The sequence below is a fragment of the Chiloscyllium plagiosum genome, chromosome 16 (genome assembly GCF_004010195.1).
Source record: "Chiloscyllium plagiosum isolate BGI_BamShark_2017 chromosome 16, ASM401019v2, whole genome shotgun sequence".
Taxonomy (NCBI): domain Eukaryota; kingdom Metazoa; phylum Chordata; class Chondrichthyes; order Orectolobiformes; family Hemiscylliidae; genus Chiloscyllium; species Chiloscyllium plagiosum.
In genome coordinates, this window is record NC_057725.1 from 27,368,607 (window position 1) to 27,392,234 (window position 23,628).

General features: G+C 41.1%; 1 protein-coding gene across 1 annotated transcript in view; it reads left to right on the forward strand.

Annotated features, from left to right (window-relative positions):
- Positions 1-23,628, forward strand: part of LOC122557712 (spondin-1-like) — a 325,902-nt gene that overhangs the window by 233,239 nt on the left and 69,035 nt on the right. The window contains exon 7 of the mRNA XM_043705605.1: positions 19,227-19,291. Within this exon, the coding sequence (XP_043561540.1) occupies positions 19,227-19,291 (65 nt within the window). The remainder of the gene's footprint in view (positions 1-19,226; positions 19,292-23,628) is intronic.

Genomic DNA, 23,628 nt, shown 5'->3' on the forward strand with positions numbered 1-23,628 from the left:
ATGAAAAAGACAATGAACTATTCCTTTCTTTAAACTGTGCACTCTTTGTCTGCGGTGCCCTGAATTCAGTGTTGCAATGTCGAGCTAAAAACATATTCAGGCCAACCCTGTCTCCTTTAGCATACAATTCTGGATTAGAGTGGTGCTGGAAAAGCACAGCAGTTCAGGCAGCATCCGAGGAGCAGGAAAATCAACGTTTCGGGCAAAAGCCCATCATCAGGAATACAGTATTCCTGATGAAGGGCTTTTGCCCGAAACATCAATTTTCCTGCTCCTCGGATGCTGCCTGAACTGCCGTGCTTTTCCAGCACCACTCTAATCCAGAATCTGGTTTCCATCATCTGCAGTCATTGTTTTTACCTCCTTCAGCACACAAGTCAAATATCCCTCCTGGAGAAAATGGAATGTTCAGATCCTCTTCCATCCTCTCCCTGAAGCCAGGTCCAATCCAGACAGCAAACCTCCACCATGATTAGAGTAAGGAGTCACATTCCAAATCCACAACGACCAGAATGGAGATTGAACTAGTGCTATTTATTGGCATCAACAGTCAAGCCAATAGAACCAACCAGCCTCCTACAGATTCTGAGTCTGATGCTATGGCATTGTACACCCTTACGTACATGCTGTCTGGAGATATGGAAAGTGATGTTAGTGCTTCAATACTGTTTGCATCTCATAGTTGACCAGGAATCTCTCCTGCTGTTTCCATCTGCCACTGGCATGTGTTGGGAAGGACTTACAAGTTAATGCTCAAACTGTTTTGACAGATTATGGCCACACCTTTCCGAGCCATAAACCCTCCGATTGGGATTTGAGCTTTTCTCTCAGAAGCAGGGGTGTTGTAAGACCTCTTTATGTTCAGTGCTGCTGGATGCCAAAAGACCAATATCCATCTCATTCATCTTCTGTTATCCTGGTACTCATTTCTTACATTAATATTTGTGATGCTGACTAATTACAACAATCAATCTCTACTGATTGTCTGCAACAGATTCAAACATGAGGTAAAGAATTCCTCCCAGTATTAGATAGATTTGTAAAGATCTAAAGTCACTTCTTCCTGCCAAGCTTGCTACAGTCACCCCACAATATGCCTCATATCATTCTTGGATTGAGTCCAAAAGTTTTATTGCAGTGAGGGGAGGCCATTTTATCCCTCCCACCCAAAATTCAATTAAATAATCACTGATCTGCACTTCAATTCCATATATTCACCATATGTCCAACCCCCATTGCCCAACAAATTCTTATTGCTCTGATTTTTGAAAGCTCCATCTTTTCATCAAAATCCACAGAGTTTTAAAGGTTCCCTGTCCCTTCTGTAAAGAATTACTTCCTTATGTTCATCCTAAAACTATTCTAATTGTCTCTTTGTATTTACCCTAATTAAGTTGCATTGACAGTTGAAACAACCCCTCCATTTTCTACATCCAATTTGGAATACAAGCCAAGTGTGTATAATCTATCCATGTCATTTAATCCCCAGTCTCATTCTGCTGAACGAAGAGATAACAGAAGGCATAATCAAATGTGTTCAAATATTTGACCCAGAGAATCAGAGCTGAATGTAACATACTGAACAATTTTAACTGGCTGTAAATGCAATTCAGACACTTGGACCAAAGAACTGTTTGTTCCTCATTGTTGTTTACTTACCTGATAAAGGATGAGTGGGTGATTCATCTTCCTTAAAGGTGTAACAAATTAATGGCACAAAGATAAAATACTGCAGATGCAGGAAATCTGAAATAAAAATGGAGGATGTTGGAAATACCCAATAGGTGAGCAGTATCTAGGTTGAGAATAACAGAGTTCAGATCTGTGCTTCAGAACTTAAAATTGTAATGAAAGATAAAATAAAAATAATGGTGGGTAAAATTAAAAACTCCTGGTCGTCAGTCTTTATGCATGTGCCAATGAAACTTTTTTGTGTCTCTAAGTTTTCTTTGAGGGGTGGATTTGACTTTTGTTTTATCTCTTTTGTTGTGCTTTCAGATGGTAGCTGTTCATCCATTTGCCATTCACGTCTCCTCTGGATTTATCTTTTGTTCTTTTACAGGGCACCTTTCGACATCTTTTAGTCTGATTCATTTCACAGTTAATCTCTCCTTCTCTGCGCCCTTTCACAGATCTTCCTTTTTGTATTTTTCACACTCTCCACACCCCTTTCATTTGGTCAAAATGTATGATGCTTTTCAGTTGTCCCAAATTTGATAAAGGTTGTAGACCTGAAATGTGAACTCTGTTCTTCTCACAACAGATGCTGCTGGACCAGCTGTGATTAAACTAAATTAAATGCCATGAAAGAATTGCATCTATATAACACTTTTTATGACCTCAGCCTGTCCCAAAGTGCTTATCGCAAAAAATGCTATCAATATATGTAATGCTGGTAGCATAATAGGAAATTTGTGACACGGTAAGCTTCCACAAACAGTAATGCAATAATGCCATAAAATCTGATTTTCATTCTCTAGTATTGACAATGATGAATAATTATTGGCCAGAACATCAAAGAGAATTTCTCTGCTTTTCTTTGAAAAGTAGAATAACATATTTTATGACCATCCAATATGGTAGAAGGGGTTTTGGTTTAATATCTCCTTTTGAGAGACACCATTCCTAAGAGAGCAGCACTCCTTCATTACAAGGATCAGCTAGGAATTTGTCTCTGGCATGATGTTTGTACAGACAACTTACAGACACTTGAGGTGAGAGCTCTATCCTCTGCATCAAGTTGACAATAGCTAACTGGCTGTGAGAGATCCAATTAAACACCTAAATGGTTATTGGAAATGGATTTATTCAGTAAAAGGTGAGTTGATGCATGTGCCTGTGAATGTTTAGAATAGATTTCTGCACTAAAGACTAAATGGTATCAGAATTATTTAATGGTGAATGCAAACATAGAAACTGTTAGCTGAAAAAAACGTGGCATATTGTGAGCTGTCATATTTTCCACAATTTATGTTACCATTTTGCAGGGATTGGTTGAAAAATAATCTAGCTTTACTGATCATGGGTATGCTAATATGAAGAGGATTTTATGCACTTGCAAATAATCACATCTGTCAAACTATCTTCAGGGAAAAATTAACTTGCTTTCACAAGAAGTAGATCGATGGGAGTTGGACAAACGTAATGTTAAAATCCTGTGGCATATGCTCACACATTTCTTGTTACCAGCTGTGGGGCCATAATTTGCTGATGCAGTGAAATCTGTTCAAGCAAAACTGCTGCACACCATTCTGTGATTATTCTCAGGCTGTTTGCCAAGAACACCTTTGCAAGTTTTGCTTAATGAAAGCATGCAATCCCTGACTAAAGGAATCAATAAGATGCTCACAGACAGACTGTTGAACACCATTGTCCTTCATGTTCCATAGCTGATATTGTTGTCCTGATGTTGAACAAGGGTCCCAAAGGGGGTAAAAAAGAAAAAAATGAAAATGTATCATGGTTTTCACAACCACGTGAGACAATCATGATTAACCAGTTTATCTGCTGCTGAAATCATCATCCATAGTTGTTTTTCCTCTAGATATGACTCTACTTATTGACTTCTGGTTAGCTTTCCACATTCTACCCTCCATAAACTTCTGCCCATTCTGCCCGAGTCCTTGCTCTCATCAAGGAGGAAGGTAGGAACGAAAGTAGACCATTCAGCCAATCATGCCTGCTCCACCATTAAGTTAGATTATGGCTCATTATCTGCCTCAATGTCACTCTCCGCCACTACTTCCATATCCCTTGGTGTCATCAATCTTCAGAAATCTATCAATTTCAGACTTGAACATATTCAACAATTGACCTTCCATAGCCCCCTGAGAGACAGAATGTCAACGTGAGTGGAGAAGTTTGTCCTCATGATTAACATAGTGGACCTCTGTTGCACACCCCATAAAACAAATTTATCCCTCCTTAACGGAGTGTAGAATCTTGAAACACAATGACCCAAATGAGGTCTTACCAAGGCTTTATCCAACTGCAGAAAGTCAACTTAGTTCCTGTCAAATCATTCTTTTGCACTGAAGGCTCATGAACAAAAAGGATCATTTCATTGAACCCTTTGGACAGGGACCACTGAACTGGCTTTTCAGTCATTCTTTCCTTCTATGGCACCCATTTTTATTTTCTCATCTGTGTGCATATGTGGGAGGAGTTTTACATTGGGATTGTAGTTTTAACCAGTAGGGTTATATATTGATGGTTGTAACTTTTATCTGTAGCTAGAATCTGTTTATTTCTAATAAATTGTAATTCTTGTTAAGTATAGAAACTTGATCATGCTTCCTGACCCCCGGGTCTAAAAGACAGGTAAATTAGGGAATTCCACATACTTGTATAAAACCTTTAATTTTACTAACAACTCCCAGACTTGATTCCTAATATGTTACCACAGTGAGATGTAACAAATGATGAGGTAATCTGCCTTAATAATATTGGTTGAGGGATAAATATTGACCAGGACGCTGGGCTTTTCTGAAATATACTCCTGAAATATTTTACATTTACCTGATGAAGGTGACAGGATCCCAGTTTAATATTTCATTGAAAATACCCTAATACTGGGGGGCTGTTTAAGTATTGTTCTGTAGGTATCAGCTTAGATTATGTATTCTAGTTTCTGGAACAGGACTTGAGCATGACTCAAGGCTAGAATGCTTCAAACTAACCAGAGTTGAAACTTATAAAGAAAGAACTGTGTATCAAAAAAATTTCCTGCTTTGGAAAATACATAAATGTGGCATCGCCCTGAACATCAGCAGGTCTCGGAACCAACCCCATGTGACATTCCTTTGTGATTTAGTTATAGTTACAATTGCAGATTATTGCACCTGAGACATTGCAGTGGCAGCCTGATAATCATTCAGATATTTTCTTCTTTTTGTTTTGTTTGATTGTGATCAAATCAGGAAGTCCTTGTGCTGCCTTATTTTCACTGATTTTACTAAGTTTTCTCTCCTTGCTGACTTGATGAGCTGGACTTTGCTTTGAGTCCAAATACAGTTATCGGTAATAGCAAAATGAACAAAATGAATTTTGTCTTGATTGTGGTCCTCAGAGGGATCCTATGGCATTGTTTTGCAACCCTGATCTGCTGATGTGTTGCCTATGCCTCAGCGGGCTCATAGACACCAAAAAATTGTATTGCCCTCTGATTATTGGCCCCTAATTGGCCTGTTGAATATCTTAATTTGCTATGCACTCTTGTGGTTCTGTCCCACAGTGTTCTCCAAAATGCCATGGAGGAGCAATGGGAGTGTTGCAATGGAGTCATCAAATCAACCGGTGGCACAAGACTATCTACCCACCTGACTTAGTTCCTGCTCCCATTGATCCATGAAGTTCCTACTCAATAACTGCACAATTCCCCGGATCAACTCAATTCACTTGATATTTTGCAAGTAAAGGTTATTTATATGGTCTTGGATTGAATTTAATATGCTGTGTGGAAAGTTAAAGCAAGGAAAATGACAAAACCTGGAAGCTTGAAATAATCTCATTGTGTAAACTTGTTTTGAGAAGAATTATAGCTCAGGCTGAGGTTCTGGGTGTAGGTTTGCTCGCTGAGCTGGAAGGCTCATTTTCAGTCATTTTGTCACCATACTAGGTAACTTCATCATCAGTGAGCCTCCGGTGAAGCAGTGGTGTTATGGCCCGCTTTCTATTTATGTGTTAGGTTTCTTTGGATTGTTGGTGTCATTTCCTGTGGTGATGTCATTTCCTGTGGTGATGTCAAATGGTATGGTGACGAAATGTCTGAAAATGAACCTTCCAGCTCAGCGACCAAACTTACATCATTGGGTAAAATCAGATATAAAGTAAAAATGAAGGTTTTTTTTGCAAAATCTTTAAAACTAATTTATGGTGTCACGCATTCAGATTTATCTCAAGAATTCTAAAATGGTGGACTGAGAGTACCATGGATTTTGCAGCTGTTCCTGAGATTCAGGCTTATTTCTAGATTTATTTCTAGATTTCTTCATGAATAAGAAATGTTTGGAGAGATATGGGCCAAGCGCAGGCAGGCCAAACTAGTTTAGTTTGGGATTATGGTAAGCATGGACTGGTTGGACAGAAGGGTCTATTTCCATGCTGTGTGACTCTATGTCATTCCTGATTTGAAGACTTTTTTTAACTGAGTTTTAATGAATCAGAAATCAAAGTTTTTCAGAGAACTTCAGGTGTGTTAGCCGTGACTTGATGATTAGACAGTTTCAGCTTTAAGGAGGAGAAAGTGAGGACTGCAGATGCTGGAGGTCAAAGTTGAAGAGTGTGGTGCCGGAAAAGCACAGCCAGTCTGGCAGCATCCAAGGAGCAGGAGAATCAGCGTTTCAAGCATAAGCTCTTCATCAGGAATGAGCTCTTCATCATTCCTAATGAAGAGCTTATGCTCGAAACATTGATTCTCCTGCTCCTCGGATGCTGCCTGAGTGGCTGTGCTTTTCTAGCATCACACTCTTCGACTCAGTTTCAGCTTTAAATTGTATTCTGGAAACATGAGCACTGAATCAGGCTCACTACTTAGCCTTGGATACTCCAGTACTTTTACCAATCAGTCTGCCATGTGGGACCTTGTCAAAAGTCTTGTACCCTCATTTACCCTACTTGCTACCTCTTAGAAAGATCATGTGGTTATTCAGCGTGGGTTTCTTTCATTACATCCTGAGTGTCCTTGTTTAATCCACATTTTCTGAATGCACTGATTTTTTTTTTAACCTCCTGGTCTGTCCTGTCACCATCAATGACTTATGCATGAATAAACTTTGTTTTAATTCATTCATGGAAGTTGGTCATTGCTGGCTGGGCCAGCATTTATTTCCCATTCCTAGTTGCCCTTGAGAAGGTGGTAGTGAGGTGCTTTCTTTAACTGCTACAGTTCATGTGCTGTGGATAGATCCACAATGCTATTAGGGAGGGAGTTCCAGGTTTTTTACACAACGACACTGGAGGAACAGAGATATATTTCCAATTAGAATGGTGAATGGCTTGGAGAGAAATTGCAGCTCATGGTGTTCCAATGCCTCTCCTGCTTTTATCTTTCTAAATGGGTGCATTCATGAATTTGGAAGACTCTGGCGAAGGAGTCTTCGTGGATTTCTTTAGTGCATCTTGTAAATGGTGCACACCGCTGTTACAGAAAATTATTGGTAGATGGAATGGATGTTTGTGGATTTTGGTGTCAATCCAATGGGCTGCTTTATCCTTAATGTCACTAAAGTTCTTGGGCATTGTTGAATCCGCATTACCTATGTAAATGAGAAGTATCAGACTGCTGACTTGTGCCTTGTAGTTGGTGGACAGGCTTTGGAGAATTAGGAGGTGAGATATTCACTGCAGGATTCCTAGCCTCTAATCTACTTTTGTAGGTATTGTATGTATATGGCTAGTCCAGTTCAGTTTCTGGTCAATAGTAATCCCCATGTTGTTGATCGTGGGGGATTCAGCAATGGTGACACCATTGAATATCAAGGGATGAAATTTAGAGTCTCTCTTATGAGAGATGGTCATTGACTGGCACCTGTGAGGCACAAATTTACTTGTCATTTTTTGGTGAAAGCATGATCTTGTTGCAATAGGACATAAACTGCTTCTGTATTTGAGGAGTCACAACTAGTGTTGAACATTGTGCAATCATTGGTGAACATTCCCACTTCTGATGATCGGATGGAAGGAAGGTCATTGATGAAGTAACTGAAGATGGATGGACACAACTCATGGAGCTGCAGAGATGTCCTGTTGCTGAGGTGACTGACTTCCAACAACCAAAACTATCTTTTTTTGTGCCAGGTATGACTCCAACCATTGAAGCGTTTTCCCCTTAAACCAATTGATTCTGTTTCTGGGCTCCTCAATGCTGTGCTCAGTCACCTGTGCAATTCAACTTTCTCGTCCATTTTTGAAATAAGTCTGTAATGAGGGCAGGATCTGAATGGCCCGGGAGGAACCCAAACTGGGTGTTGCTGAGCAGATGTTGCTTGATAGCACTACTAATGGCATCTTCCATAATTTTACCAAAGATCAAAAGCAGACTGATAGGGCGGAATTGGATTTGTCCTGCTTTTTTTTTGTACAGGACATAGCTGGGTAATTTCTACATTTACAGGTAGATGTCAGTGTTGTAGCTTTACTGGAAAAGCTTGGCTAGGAAAGCAGCAAGTTCTGGAACTTTGGTTTTGTGTATTATTTCCAGAACCCTGGGGGCCTGGCATTTGCAATATCCAGTTGCTCTAGCCATTTCTTGATATCATGTGGAGTGAGTCTAATTAACTAAAGACTGGCATCTGTGATCTTGCGAACCTCTTGAGGAGGTTGAGTTGGATCAGCCACTTGGCACTTCTGGCTGAAGATTGTTGTGAATGTTTCAGCCTTATTTATTTTTGTTATATCCATCAGAGTGGTATCCATCTCAGAAAACATGCTATCTCAGAATTTACATTGGTGGATAATTGCTAAGGAGACAATAGGATTGTGTAAGGACTCCACCTGGGCCATTTAGCTGGGGTGTGGGTGTTAGTCATGGAGAAATAACCATGGCTCAAACTCAGAGAACCTCATTGTGAAATGGTACCGATGACTTAAATCTACTTTTTTTGTCAAATTTCATAACAGTTGATATGACTTCAGTTTTCTGTTTGAAAATTAAAAGAAATTGAAGTTTCCCAATCTGCCTTTCAGTAATCATCCCCTGGTATTGTATCAATACTCAGATATATCAGACTATGAAGGCCAGAGTACTGGAAACTAGTGTTTGTGAGTTACAAATTTTAAAGTTTACAGAGCTAGTCATGGTCATCATACCATGCAATGCCTCTCTTCCAGAGATATGAGACTGGATGTTATGTGGAGATGTGCTTTTCACCCCAGTGCAAAAGGAAAAGTCAGACTTGAATCTATCGACTCAGAATCTGGCCAGCCCACACCAATATTGGACTCAGTTTAATCAGAGTTGGACTTCCACTGCCAATCTGCAAGGAAGTCTTACTTAAGAGATATCCCAGCCAAAGTAATTAGCCAGCACCTGTGTCAAGATCAAATTCTATCCACTGCTGGACAGAAAGAGCGATGGAACTTGGACTTTAGAGAAGTCTAGAATTTTGAGTGAGCCAGCCTGCTAACCCACAAAAGAAGAAGTTTGGAACTGGGTATTAGGTACCAGGTGGGAAAGGTTAAAGGGGGAAGGTACAATGTGGGCAGAGGGTGTCCGATGGACACGGGTGAATTTCCCCCTGAAAAGGCCTGACCCCACCTTGCTGAAAACTGGTAACTTACCACCAACCACTTGCAGAGGCAAAATAGTGTTGAAGGAAGAATGAGGTCTCTTCAAGCGGCTACTGATCGGTCACTTAATTGACTAAATTGGCCCACAGATTTGTAAGGCTGCCTGACACATTCCCTGCCATATGTAACATGGGAGACAAGTCAGAAGTAGGTGTTGCAAAGACCCACTGCACTTTCAACTATCCCAGTGACAGCATCCCTACCAACCAACCCTATGAACACAGGCAAGGTCCCAAATTGATACCCACTATCTGAGAACAAAGAGAACTGCAAAAAAGAAGTTCAACTGAAATGTAGAGCACTAAAGTGAAATGTTATTCCTATACTGAAGAGTAAAATGATATTGGCAAAGATTTCAGAAGATAAACGTGGACGCAATATTGAAGATAAAACAAAGTATGCATAAGGGATGATTGCAGCAATTTACCATCCATTTTCTGTATCACACTGCATGCCTTTGAGGAGTTTGAAGACATTGAGTTGAAATTTCCCAGCCCCTGAATGATGTGGGCATTAGTGACTCAGTTGGGAAAAATATGACAAGATTGGAAAAATGAAATTCTCTGCCAGCAAGCAGCAGTAGACCAGTTCTGCAATCAAGGTTTGAACAGTGAGATGTGAATCCCACTAGAGATGCCAATTTGCATGCATTGACACTTCATTACTACCTAACCTTACATCATTAACATGCAGTTCCCTACTCTCCCACATGCTGGATAGAATCTCAACATTGGCAAACCCCGACATGAAGGTCAGAGCAGATAGCAAGAGGCTCCAGTTTACAGCTTACTCCTTGGATATAAGTCTGCAAGTTCTCAGGATACACTCCATGGGTAATGACAGACTGTACCACACCTGTCCATGGAGCTTGGCATCAGGCACATACTAGACTCCCCATTATCAACATGGTGACTCTCAGACATACAGAGAATAGGCTTTCTAACTTTATTCCCCTTATCCCTACTTGGATGCTTGCCTCATCACTGTCTTGCCTTTTTATGCTATGCCAATCCAGTCACAGCTTGAAGTACATCTGTCTTGCCTTGCCATTGAGTGCAGACACCAAACCAGTTTTTTTCATGGTTATCAGCAGTCATCAGTTAAGGGGATGGACATGTTGCCCTGTGGTACTGTACTACACCCATATCATATGCTATCAGCTTATACCAAACTTGTGAAGGGCAGCTCCTGGTCAGCAGCATTTGACCTGGTGCTTGTTAGAACTTTATATGTGGTACCATTGCCCAGTGGTTATGGCAGTGGCAAGAACCTCGGTCATTGCTGAGTCCAAAATTGAGTGAGTGGGCACCAGAGAGCAGTGGTGCATACGGAGTGAGACAGACTGTGGAGAATTGTGTAAGATAACTTGCGAGAGCTCATGGAGAGAAAGTCTCCAGAGAACCCACTGAAATTGTCAACCAGTCTAACAGGTGTGTCTCATCCAAGAGCCAACTCAATTACAGATTATACATTATTTAATTAGATCAACGGGATATTTCACATCCACCACAGACTTTGACGATCCTGGTAAATATTCTCACAATTTGAACAAAATCGCTGTTTCAATGCTGCAGAAATTAGCCTGCACTTAATAACAGTTAAAGTAGGAATAAAATAAAATTAAAGTGGAAGAACAAAACGTTGAACTGGACTTTTTAGTGCAGTAATAAGGGAGTGTTATTCTGAAAGGTCAGAGGTGCTAGCAACTTAGCAGTTTCTTTTCTGGAACATTCACATTCACTGCAGCAGGCATGAAAGTCGCTATATTAATGCAAACAGGAAAGCTGTTAGATTGTTGCAAAAATCCAACTGTTTCATGGGTGTGCATCATGAAAAAGAGAAAACTGCCATTTCTTATCTCAGAGCTTCACAAAGTGACAGTCAAGTCTCCAAGTGGTGTCTCAAGCTGAAATTTGGAGGTTAAGAATTCGTGTCAGTAATGGGCGCGAAGCTCTTATGTAGCTGTGCACTGACTTTCAAACACAACCATTCTCACAGCTCCTCCCTTCAGTGCTAGTGCACTTCTCCCACCCCAGGTCTCTACCCAACTCCATTCTTGTAGGTCTCTCCCCCCTCCAGCGCTAACCTCCACTCTCACATGTCTCTCTCCCACCAAACCGTCAACCCCTATTCTTCCAGACTCATTGCAGGTCTTAACAATTTCTGAATCTCTAAATGGAATTGCCACGGGAAAACGTTTGGGAAGATTTATCCCACCTATTTGCTTTCCTAATGCCACACTTTGTGAACTAGCATCTATTGGACACCAAAGGCTGCATCTTTGATGGCTGCTTCTCAAGAGTTTTATTTTCTGATTTCCATGGGATGTGGGAGTTGCTGGCCAGGCCAGCATTTAACACTCGTTTCTAATTCTCCTTGAGGTGGTGAGTTGCCCTCTTCAATCGCAGCAGTCACAGAGTCATAAAAGCACACAGCACGGAAACAGACCATTCATTCCAACTTGTCCATGCTGACCAGATATACTACATTAATCTTGTCCCATTTCCCAGCATTTGGCCTAATTCCCTCTAAACCCTTCCTATTCATATACCCATCCAGATGCCTTTTAAATGTTGTCATTGTACCAGCCTCCACCACTTCCTCTGGCAGCTCATTCCATGCACACACTATCCTTTGTACGAAGAAGTTGCCCCTTAGGTGCTTTTTAAATTTCTTCCCTTCTCACTCTACACCTCTGCCCTCGAGTTCTGGACTCCCCCACCCCAGCAAAAAGTCTTTGTGATGTGAGCACACTCAGTGCTATTCGGGAGGGATTTCCAAGATTTTGACCCATTGGAGGAACTGTGATATAGTTCCAAGTAAGGAGAGTGTAGGTGGGTGTCATTGCAGATGGTGATGTTCCCATACACCTCCTGCTCTTGTCCTTCTAGATGGCAGAGATTGCAGGTTTGAACGGAGCTTGTTATCTCTTTTATGGTTGTTGGATCAACAGTTCCCATTCTTGCATATCTTAGATTTCTTAAAGATAAAAATCAAGCAACACATCCCCAACTTCCCCTGTTAATACCTAAGATTTGTTGGAATGTGTTCTAAGTGGCCTAAGCATTTAGTGGAAAATTTGTCTTTTTGCAGTTTGAAGTTAAGACCATCCTGTGGTTCCTTTTTTGCCAAATCAAGAATGTTCAGTCTCTGGATTTAATTTCTCTGTGAAGAGCTAACTTGTGTGATTCAGTGGAAAGTATACAGATGCTACAATAACCTTACAGAATGCTTCCAAGTCAGGCGGTTAATTGCAGTGGTCTAATGCAGAGTTCCTGGATGGAGCAAAAGCCTGTTTAGCCCTTTGCAGCCTGTTGTGTCTAATCCAGGATAGGTCATTAGATTTCACCTGTGTGTATTAATGGTGCTCCATTGTCAATGACTAATTTACGAGACCCATCACTGTAAATGGAAGGAAATGTCCCTCAGGAAAACTGATTATGTTTAAACTCTACCAGATGCTTGTCAAATGGGAATGCTGATGGACCTTGTTAATCCAAACTGCTCTAACTCCTCCTATTCTCCTGATATCACTTTTATTAAGTGTTGGTCCTTCTTATTCTAGTGAATTCCAAATTGTTCGCGTTTGCATTAATTTTAATTTCAGTCTCACTGCGTGATCCACACCAAAAGGCCATTCATTCGGGAAACAAGTCACATTGCTAGTTATGAGTGATTTTTCTTTTTGTAGGTGCCATAAATTGGAGAGGGAGTTGAAAGAGGCATTTTATGTGGGCAGAGGCATAGCAACTGGGACTGCTGCATGAATGTTTCTGACATCTGTTTTGTTTCCACCAGAATAAAGGTGCAACATAAATCTCATAGTTCCCATCTCATGCTGTGTTATTCAGTTATCACCTGAACACAAAATCTCAAAGTCCAATGTCCTGTCTCTCATTCTTCTCCACATATTGAAAGTAATACCAATCAGGCTCAACTGTGACTCAATGGCTGCAACTATATTTATACAGTTAAAATGTTGTGAGTTAAATCTCAGTTCAGGTGAGACTTGCTCTCAAAAGCTAGTTTGACACTTCATTACAGTACTGGAGGAGTGCAACACTGTTGCAGGTGTTTCCTTTCGGTTGAGATGGTGGCTTGAAAAGATGGGTGTAAAAGAACCCATGGTACTATTTTCAAAAAGAGCCAGTAAGTTCTCCCCAATGTCCTGGCCAATATCAATGCTTCAGCAACATCACAAAACAGATTATTATCCCATTGCTATTTTTGGGAGCCTGCTGTGTACACATTGACTGCCGTCTTTCCTACATTTCAACATTGACTATGCTTCAAAGTCGTCCTTTGACCACAAAATGTTTTGCGGTGCCCTGAGGTTGCAAAGGTTTCTATATAAATGCAAGTATTCCTTTTTTAAAATTAATTTAGTAGGAAGGTTCAAATCTAATGTTCCAACCCTTTTTTTCCACAACATCTTCCACGACTTTCAGGGCTTATTGTCCCATTGTCATTGAGAGGTTTGTCCTGTGATGTAAAGGCTAAATAAATTGGGTCTGTACTCTTATAGAATCCCTACAGTGTGGAAGCAGGCCATTTGGCCCATCCAGTCCACAACAACCCTCCGCAGAGCATCTCATTCTATCCCTATAACCCTAATCCAACTAGCTTCCACACTATGGGCGATTTTAGCATGACCAATCTACCTAACCAGCACATCTTTGGACTATGGAAGGAAACCTGAGCATCTGGAGGTAACCCATGCAGACACAGGAAGAATGTGCAAACTCCACATAGATAATCACCCGAGTGTGGAACCAAACCCAGGTCCCTGGTACTGTGAGGCAGCGGCGATAAGCACTGAGCCACCTTACTTTCTCAAATTTAGAAAAAAAAAGATGAACACTTTTTACTGTATGAAATTCTGCAGAGCCTTGATAGACAGTCACTGACGGGTTAACAGACCATTATCCATATGTTGAATAAAGCAGCAGAGGATTTTATTGTACATCTACAGGTAATAAACACAGGTGTTCATTTCCCCTCTGGGATTTTCTCCTGTCCAGAAGACAACTCTCACTGGGCAGACTCCAGTGCATGATATTCTCTAACTAACCTATTCACAGCTCTGGAGCAGGTGGGCCTTGAGTCCAGGCCTCCTGGTTCAGAGATGGAGGCACTAGGAACACAGCTCTTTTTTAAAAAGAAACCGAAAGAACGATGGACGTAGGTAAAAAAAACAAAGGTAGAAAATAATGGAAAAACTCAGCAGGTCTGACAGCATCTGTGGAGAGAAATCAGAGTTAACATTTTGGATCCCGTGAACTGTATTTCTTCCTACAGATGCTGCCAGACCTGCCAAATTTTTCCAGAAAATTCTTTATTTTAATATCCCGATATACTCTTACTCACAAAAGAACTTTTTTTGTCCATCACCAAATCATCCATGGTATTTTTCACATGTTATCCACTATTGCTAAATCACCTGTATTTCAAATTAAATCAAATTACGTACATTGCCCGGCAAGGGCAATGCAAACTACCAAAGGTGAGGGAGAGGTAGGGGGAGATGGAGAGGGCTAATTCAAAATAAGTTGGTAGAGGAGTTAAAGCACTCTAACTCTTGCAGTTCTCACTTTTCTTTAAAAGCATGGAGAGTATCAGTGGTCACACATGCTCCCTCCGCAATGACTCCCAATTACGTGCATAGTCGCAGAAGAAGGGCAGACAGCTGACACTATAACCTGCTCTACTGCCCACAGCCTGGACCCAATTAAGAGCCAACTTTCCCAGGTTCAGGAGCAGGCCCATATGAAAGTTATTTGACTTGTCCACACCACTCCACAATGGATTCGGAACCCAGCTTGATTTTGTTTTTAATTTTCTTTTTTTTTCTTCTATATCTGGAAGTGTTACCACACACAAGCCAATGTTTTTTTCCTACTAACAAATCACCTGTGTTTTTTTTTAATCTGTTAACTATTACCACTAAGTTGCACATCTTCCAAATGAAAGAACCAAGCCAGTAAATAAAAAGTCGAATGAGCCATCACATGGTCCCAATAAACTCTAGACCTGTTCTATTTGGAATATTAGGCCTCTTGAAAAGCCATGGCAGTGTCCCTACCTCTAGGCTAGAAGGCCTAGGTTCAAGACCCACCTACTCCAAGTGTAAAACATTTCAAAAAAGATTGACTCAAAATATTCTGTGTGACACTTATAGCTCTTCTGGCACAGTAGTAGTCCCTATCTCTGAGACAGCATGCACAGATTCAAGTCCCACGTACTCAAAAGATGCCTTATACCTGAACAAGTTGATTAAAATATACTTCTAAGGACTTTTGAGTTGCTGTGTTAGTGCTCCACCTCTGAACCAGGAGGCCTGGGTTCAAGTCTCTACTGCTCTAGATATGTGTCATAACATCTCTGAATAGACTGATTAGTCAATATCCTTCTGTTTTAGCTTTAAAGGGACCTGAGTTTCTAACACTGACCATGGAAAGATTGATTCTGCTGGTTGGGGAATCTAGAATGTGAAGACGTAGTCTCAAGTTAAGAAGTCAATCTTTTAAGGATTGAAATGAGGAAAAAATTCCTTACTCAAAGAGTTAAGAATCTTTATAGATTCTTTCGAAGAAATAATTGTTAAAGACTATCAGTGCCGTCTGACTCTTTTCAAACTTGGGTCATATCCAGCACAATGAGCCTTTAGTTGTCACCTGTATTTCCTAATTTAAAAGAACATTTGAGAAGCACTAATGTTTTAGGAAGATTCTGCAAGTTCCTGTAGTAATCACTCATTCCCAGAAGGGAGATAATAAATAATGAAAGGTGCATTTTCACACTGTTTAGTTCTCCCCACAAGGACATATTCAATAATTACATTTTGTATAATCTTACTGAACTTTACAGATGCATTCCAGCTTTTAATTCAGTGAAAATGTTTCCAATACAAGAGACAGGGTGCTGTCATTAAAAATAGCTGCCCTAATCTATCTCTGTGGGTACAGATGCACTCGCAGCAACAAAGAACAGGAGGAAAGTTTTGACAGAAGTTAACATAACAACTCTTAATACATTTCCAAAACTTTGCAATGTACAGTGTATCAAGTAACAGGGGTTAAACAAAACTTGGTGGGCAACTAACTTGCTAACACAATTAAGAATAACAGGACAAAAGAACAGTACCTGAAGGGAAACCAGAGCTGGGTAAGTGGCAATTACATAAATGTAGTAAGTTAAAACGCAATGAAAATTTTCCAAAATTCCAAACACAGTCAGCACTTTGAAGGCTTTCAGGTCAGAAATCATGACTAAAACTGGATGTAAAAGACATGTGTGCTCCTCAATAGTTTAGAACTGTAAAGAAATAGGTTACCTCAATCTGAAGAGTCTCAATCGGAAGTTCCAGATAAAAAGTGGTTAGTTAAAATCCTGAAGGAGTTATTTGAAGCTGAGAATATCTAAACTCAGTTGTGTGAAGACTTACAGAAGAAGCTCCCAGATTCTCCAAAACCAGAGTTCAAGCATCAGTTAAATAAGTATATACAGATGTGATCGGGATGTGTGTAAAGAGTACTGTGGGAATTAGCTGGATGACATTTAGCTGTGTATTTCAAAACTTTTAAGTTTATGTTAAATGTAAATAGTTTAGTTTATTCTTATTTGTCTTCATTTGTTTTGTACAATAAGCTTGTTTCATTGATTTTTAAGATCATTCATTAAAACCAAAGAATAAAAAAAATCTGTCAAGCCAAATTTCCATCTGTGACCTGATTTATCCAATCTTAATTTCAACTGGGATCATGACGCAGGGTCATTGCAGAGAGGTTGCATTCCATGTCGGAAGAGTCTACGACCAGAGGGTGTAATCTCAGAGTAAGGGCCAGGCCACTGAAGACAGAAATGAGGATGATTTTCTTCCCTCAGATTCCACTTGAATCTGTGGAATTCTTTACTACAGGGGGCTATAGAAGCTGGATCATGAAATACATTCAAGGCTGAGATAGACAGATTTTCAATCATTAAGAGAATTGAGTGGTATAGGGATAAGGCAAGAAAGTGGAATTAAAAGTTATCAGATCAGACTTGCAGAGCAAACTTGATGGATCAAGTGGCCTATGTCTGCTCCTATGTGTTATAGTCTTTCAGAAAATGGTGAACATTATTTTGGTAAATACGAATAAAATTCTTAAGAGAATAGGTTTCAGTTTTTTTTTATAATCACTCGGCTTTATTAGCATCACTTTACTGTGCAGAAATTATTAATTAATGCTCTCCCACCATATTCTTCTATCCCATTATTCAGGGGAGAATTTTAAAAGTACTGGCCAGTTAAAATAAAACTCATCATTGCTAAGGTGTAAAGTGCAAAACTTTCCAGTCAGCAAATCTGTAAATTTAAGATTGCTAAAGTTGTAATTTAGGGACGTAGAGCCATGCAGCATTGAAACAGGCCTTTCGGCCCACCATGTCTATGCCACCTTATCCCATTTATCTGAATAGTATTTTAAGTACTCATCCATCAGCTTCTTCAGTGCTGCAAGAGTATCTGCCTCCACCACACTCTCAGGCAACAGGTTGCATATATTTACCATCCTCTGGGTGAAAAACCTCTTTTTGCATATCTCATCAAAGCCAATTGCTCCTCACTTTAAACTTATGCCCTCTGGTCTGAGACACATCTGCCGTGGGGAAGATTTCTCACAATCTACTCTGTCTGTATCTCCTCATAATTTTGTACAACTCCATCAGATCACCCCCCTCAGCCTCGTCTGCTCCAAGATAAACAAACACAACCTTTCCTCTGAGACTTTTTATCCCAAGCAACATCCTGATGAATCTCCTTTGCAGCCTCTCCAGTGCAAACATGCCCCTCCGATAATGTGATAACCAGAACTGCACACTGTATCCGATCTATAGCCTACATCTAATGTTTTATTTTTTTTAATTATCAAAAATTTCCTACAGCATAATACCATGCTCCCCAATTTCTTGTTTTCTCCATCTCCAGCCTCTTGCACATGTGCTTGCATATTAGAAGCCATGCCTTCAGCCATTCAGAATCCTATTCACTCGAATTTCCTTCCCTAACTATTCCAATTCCTCCTCAATTCTTTCTTCCTTCAAGGCTCCTTGAAACTCAGTAAGTTGCTGATTGCCCCTCCTAATCTCTCTTCCATTTACTTTCATTTTCCAAGATCTTTGCAGATTGTCATGATTTCCAACGCTGTCAGGCACTTTCTGGATTCAAATCATTGTGGCAAGCAAGAAAAGCCAGAGTTGAGCAGAATTAGTTTTGTCGAGAGGTTCACTAAAACATGGAATGCTTTACCATGATTGGCTAGTCAAATTGAGTCAAACCAAGTCGTTAAAGCAGGATTTTCATGTATAAGGAAAGAGATATGAATTATTGTTGAGTAGACAATGGTAATGTACAGAAAAGATTGCTGTATAAGGATATCTCTGAGGAAAGATTAACATACTGGAGAACAGCTTTCTCCACTCTTTAAAATTATGAAGGGATGTGAGAGGATTGTCTTATCAAACATGTTTCCGTTTGTGGTAGAATCCAAAATTAGGGGTTATCAATACAAAACAGCCTGTAAGGATGTCAATTAATAATTCAAGAGAAACCTTTTACAGATGGAAAGATGCATTACCACAAGGATTGGTTGAGGGGAAGCTAAGTAAATGTGTGAAGAAGGAGGACAGAGTTATGCACATAGAGTCAGATTAAGTATAATGGGAGGACGGTTGGTCGGAGCTTTTGGGCCTGATGGTCTGTTTCTCTGATCTAAATTCAACATCCTTAAACATAATGGGTCCAGTCTAGGGCAGGATGTGGTATGATGGGATGAAGGGACACCTTCAACTCTAAAGATTCTTAGATCTTAGCTTCATGTGTTTTTTCTCTATGGGTTTGCTGAAAAAATTAATCGTATGGAAGTCATTGACTTTCCTTTTCTTGTTTATTCCTTCAGGGTGAGAGTGTTTTGACTGTCATCAAGGCAAAGGCTCAGTGGCCTGCTTGGCAACCTCTGAATGTGTAAGTTACATCTCAGTGTTCTATCATTTCCAAACTGTATGTTATCTACAACATAGTAGGAATTTCATCTTTGACACTGGAGCTTTATGTTCGACAAATGTATATTCTTGCAGATAGAGTCATAGAGAGGGACAGGACAGAAACAGACTCTTCGGTCCAACCTGTCCACGCCAACCAGATATCCCAACCCAATCTAGTCCCACCCGCCAGCTCCCGGCCCATATCCCTCCAAATTCTTCCTGTTCATATACCCATCCAGATGCCTTTTAAATGTTGCAATTGTACCAGCCTCCACTACTTCCTCTGGCAGCTCATTCCATACATGTACCACCCTCTGTGTGAAAAGGTTGCCCCTTAAGTCTCTTTTATATCTTTTCCCTCTCACCCTAAACCTATGCCCTCTAGTTCTGGACTCCCCGACCCCAGGGAAAAGACTTTGTCTATTTATCTTATCCATGCCCCTCATGATTTTATAAACCTCTATAAGGTCACCCCTCAGCCTCCACACTACAGGGAAAACAGCCCTGGCCTATTCAACCTCTCCCTACAGCTCAAATCCTCCAACCCTGGCAACATCCTTTTAAATCTTCTCTGAAACCTTTCAAGTTTCACGACACTTTCCGAGAGGAAGGAAGCCAAAATTGCGCGCAATGTTTATTTCAATTTGGAAGGAAGAAACATTTGCTCCTTTGCTTGACTAATGTACAATTGGCTGGCTTACAATAAACATTCTTCTGAATTTTTAGAGGGCTGTGATGAATAGTCTGAAACGCAACAAATTTGAAGACAGACTTTCAGGAGTGAAATTGAGAACATTTTCTTTACTCAAAAAGTTGTTGGATAATAGGCAGAATAATATTTAACCCCACCATCCCTCCATCTAGTGTGTTTGCCCATGAAGGAGGAATTGCTTTGGGTGGTCTTTCCTGCACCTTGCTGCCTCCCATGACCTCTTTGTATCTTTGCAGTGGGATGGGCAAGACCCAATCCAGTCAATAGACGCTGTATCCAGCTGAGGCTCTGAGGTATGGTAAAAGATTGGAACTTGCTTCCCTTGGTCAATTATTCATTATAAATCTGAGATCAACCGAAATTGAAAGAACTGCGGTGCTGGAAATCAGAAACAGAAACAGAAATTACTAGAAAAGCTCAGCTTGGCATCTGTGGAGAGAAATCAGAATTAACATTTTAGGTCCAGTAACCCTTTCTCAGAGCTGAGGAATTTTGATAAGTTTGATAGATTTTAATAGATTTTTGTAATCCAAAGTTAGGAAGTGGTATGAGGTAAAGCTGGGCATATGGAATTAGGTCAAAGATCAGCCATAATCTAGTCGAAGGTAGAACAGACTGGAGGGAGTAAATGTATCCTTCCACTGCTTTGTTCCCAGAACATAATAGAAGAAAAGTAAGAAAAGTGCAAGGGTTTTAATCTTCGGCTTGGAATAGAACAAGGAAATATAGTGCATAAATAGTGCCTTTTTTTATTTCACTGAATAATTGTTAGTGTAATGAGCTTCATGGACATTGATTACCACAACTCTTAACCTTTATAGTAGGGGCAGGTTAGGGGATCTGAAGCATTAGTTCTAAGGAAGGTCCTCAAATGTTATGACTGTTCCAACTGTTGTAGGTAAGAGATTAAACAGTGTTTCTCTGTTAAAAACACAGCCAATTGTAACAGAGTGAATAGGGGCAAGCTAAGGTCACTGGCTAAGGTTGGGGAGTCCATGTCAAGGGCTTCTTAATCCAAAATTCTCACAAAAAGCATGCAAACAGTTATTGAGAAAACTTTCTTCAAACAAGGAGTTGCTGAATCATAGGCAGAATTGGACCCACTCCCATGCAGATTTGCAGATGGGAAAGAGGACCCTAAAGATTTTCAGACAGCCTTGGTTGTATTGTAAGTTACATTGGGATGGGAAAGACCTAGACCTAGTAATATCTCCAACTGAAGTCCTTTTGTAGATAAATAATAACCAACCGCCCACCCAGCTCAATCTTTAGAGTGATAGAAGGTGTTCAGTAGCAGGGAAGAAGCCCATAATGTTACCCAGCTCAGGCATTGGGTGGGACAGGAGTGCTGACTGATGTAAGCTGATGACCTCGAGGAGAAAATGGATCTGAGGAAATTGGCCTCACTCCAAAACTTAGCTGACAGGTCAGAGACAGCAAATGAGACCCGGGAGATTATCAGTACCGTTGTATTGACATACTATTTAGTACAAATGTTTTGAGAGACTGCCTGTCATGCTCATTATTGAGGAATTTTCATGGGGAAGGAGGCCTCCTTATGAAAGGTATCCTTATAAATATCATCTAACATCAAAACATATTCCAGCTGCCCACATGGCAGCACACTGCACATGCATTCAGCCAAATATAATGTGAGAAACGTGGATGCGTGGGAGGGAGCTAGCCCTCAGTTCAGTCAAGGGGAGTCCACTGTCAGTCACAGGCACAATCTGCACACAGTCCAGGGTTTGACCATGGTCAGACATCCATTTGGAATGTTCACAATCAGGAATCTGTCCGATTACAGTCCAGGGATTTGGCAATGGTCAATCCTGTAGGGTCAGCAGCAGCTGCCTGGGGAATCAAGCAGCCAGGGAGCTGCAAACACAGGGGTCTAGCTAGTCCTGTCTAGGAGTTACTCATTGAGGTCAGTCAGAGATCTAGGGCAAATGGTGTCTGGGAGAAGGGGGGGGGGGGTGGCGAAGGGGGAGCGGGAGGTGGTTTTGTCCATTCATCATTGAGGAGAGTACATGAAGTGTAGTGGCTGTGGGAGATCACTGTCAAAAATGGGATGAGGACTCAAAGTTGGGGAGGAAAAACTGGAGACATTTCCCAGGGGTGGGGATGAGGATGGTGTTGGGGGTGGATCTCTAGGTGAATAAGGTATTTGCAGAACAGCATTGGTGAGCATGGCAGGTTATGGGAGGTGGAGGTAAACAACAGTGACCACCATTGCAATCTCCCCAGGAGGAACGTAGAGGAGCAGGTTCAATGTCACTAACAAAATCAGAACATAATGAAAATAGCACTGCTTCACTTGAAAGATATATCTGGATAGTGAGGAGGAAGGAAGTAAACAGGCAGGTTTGTGATGGCACAGAAAGGTACCAAGGGGCTGTCGGGGAGTGTTGGGAGTGGACAAGGAGTAGAACAGGGTGAACCAGAGGGAACAGTCCCGAAGGAAAACTAACAAAGGAGAGGAGGGGTCTATGTGTCTGGTGGTGGCATCCCGCAGGAGGTGGCAGTTAATGATCCTTTCAATGTGAAGGCTAGTGGAATGATAGGTGAGGAGAAAGGAGAAACCAAGAGAGAGAGAGTGAGGGCTGAAGTGCAGTAGATAGGTCAGACTCCACTGAGGGCCCAGTCAACCACACTGTTGGGGAATTCTTAATTAAAGAACAAGGTAGATATTTAGGAGGCCTCCTTGTTAAAGTTAGCATCATTGGAACAGATGTGGTGGAGATGGAGGAACTAGGAAAACAAAACAGAACCTTTACAGGAAGCAGGTTTTGAGGATATGTAGTCTAGGTAACTGTGGAGTCGGTGGGTTTGTAGTCGATATTGGTTGCCAGCCTATCCCCAGAGATGGAAACAGCGATGTCAAGGAAGGGAAGGGAGGAGTCAAGAAATGGACCAGGTGAAGGTAAGACAGGGATGGAAATTGGAAGTAAAGTAGATTCATGTTTCTAATTCCTGATGAGAGAGCAAAACAGCACTGACAATATCATTGTTTGTCTGGAGGAAGGGTTGTGGGTGCGGTTCGGGATAGGACTGGAACACAGAAGAGACTGGCAAACCTGCAGTCCGTGTGGATACCATGGCCAACCATCTTCCGGACGAAAGTGGGATAAGGTAAAGGAGAGGTAGTTTAGAGCGAGGATGAGCTTGACAAGGTGGAGGAGGGTGGTTGTTGATGGAGACAATTCAGGCCTGTTTTCCAGGAAGAAGTGGGGAGCCCTGCGTACCGTCCTGGTGGGGGATGATTGCGTAAAGGGATTGCACATTCATGGTGAGGAGGAAGCGGATGGAGCAGACAGAAATAATGGGTCCGCCTGTGGAGTCCTGTTTGTAGATGTTGGAAAGGATGTCGAAGTGGGTGATGCAGGGTTAGGGGACTGTGAGCTTGGAGGCAGTGGTGGGGCAGGGAGATGACCAGATGAAATGAGGTTAGTGGCTGTAATGAACACAATAGCCTAGTGTTCCATAGTGGGGTCATGGTCCAAGGGGAGATAGGAGGAGGTATCTAAGAGCTGACCCTCAGCCTCCGCTATGTCAGTCCACCAGACTGATTGAACATCGTTAAGGTGTAGTCCCAGACAGTGGTG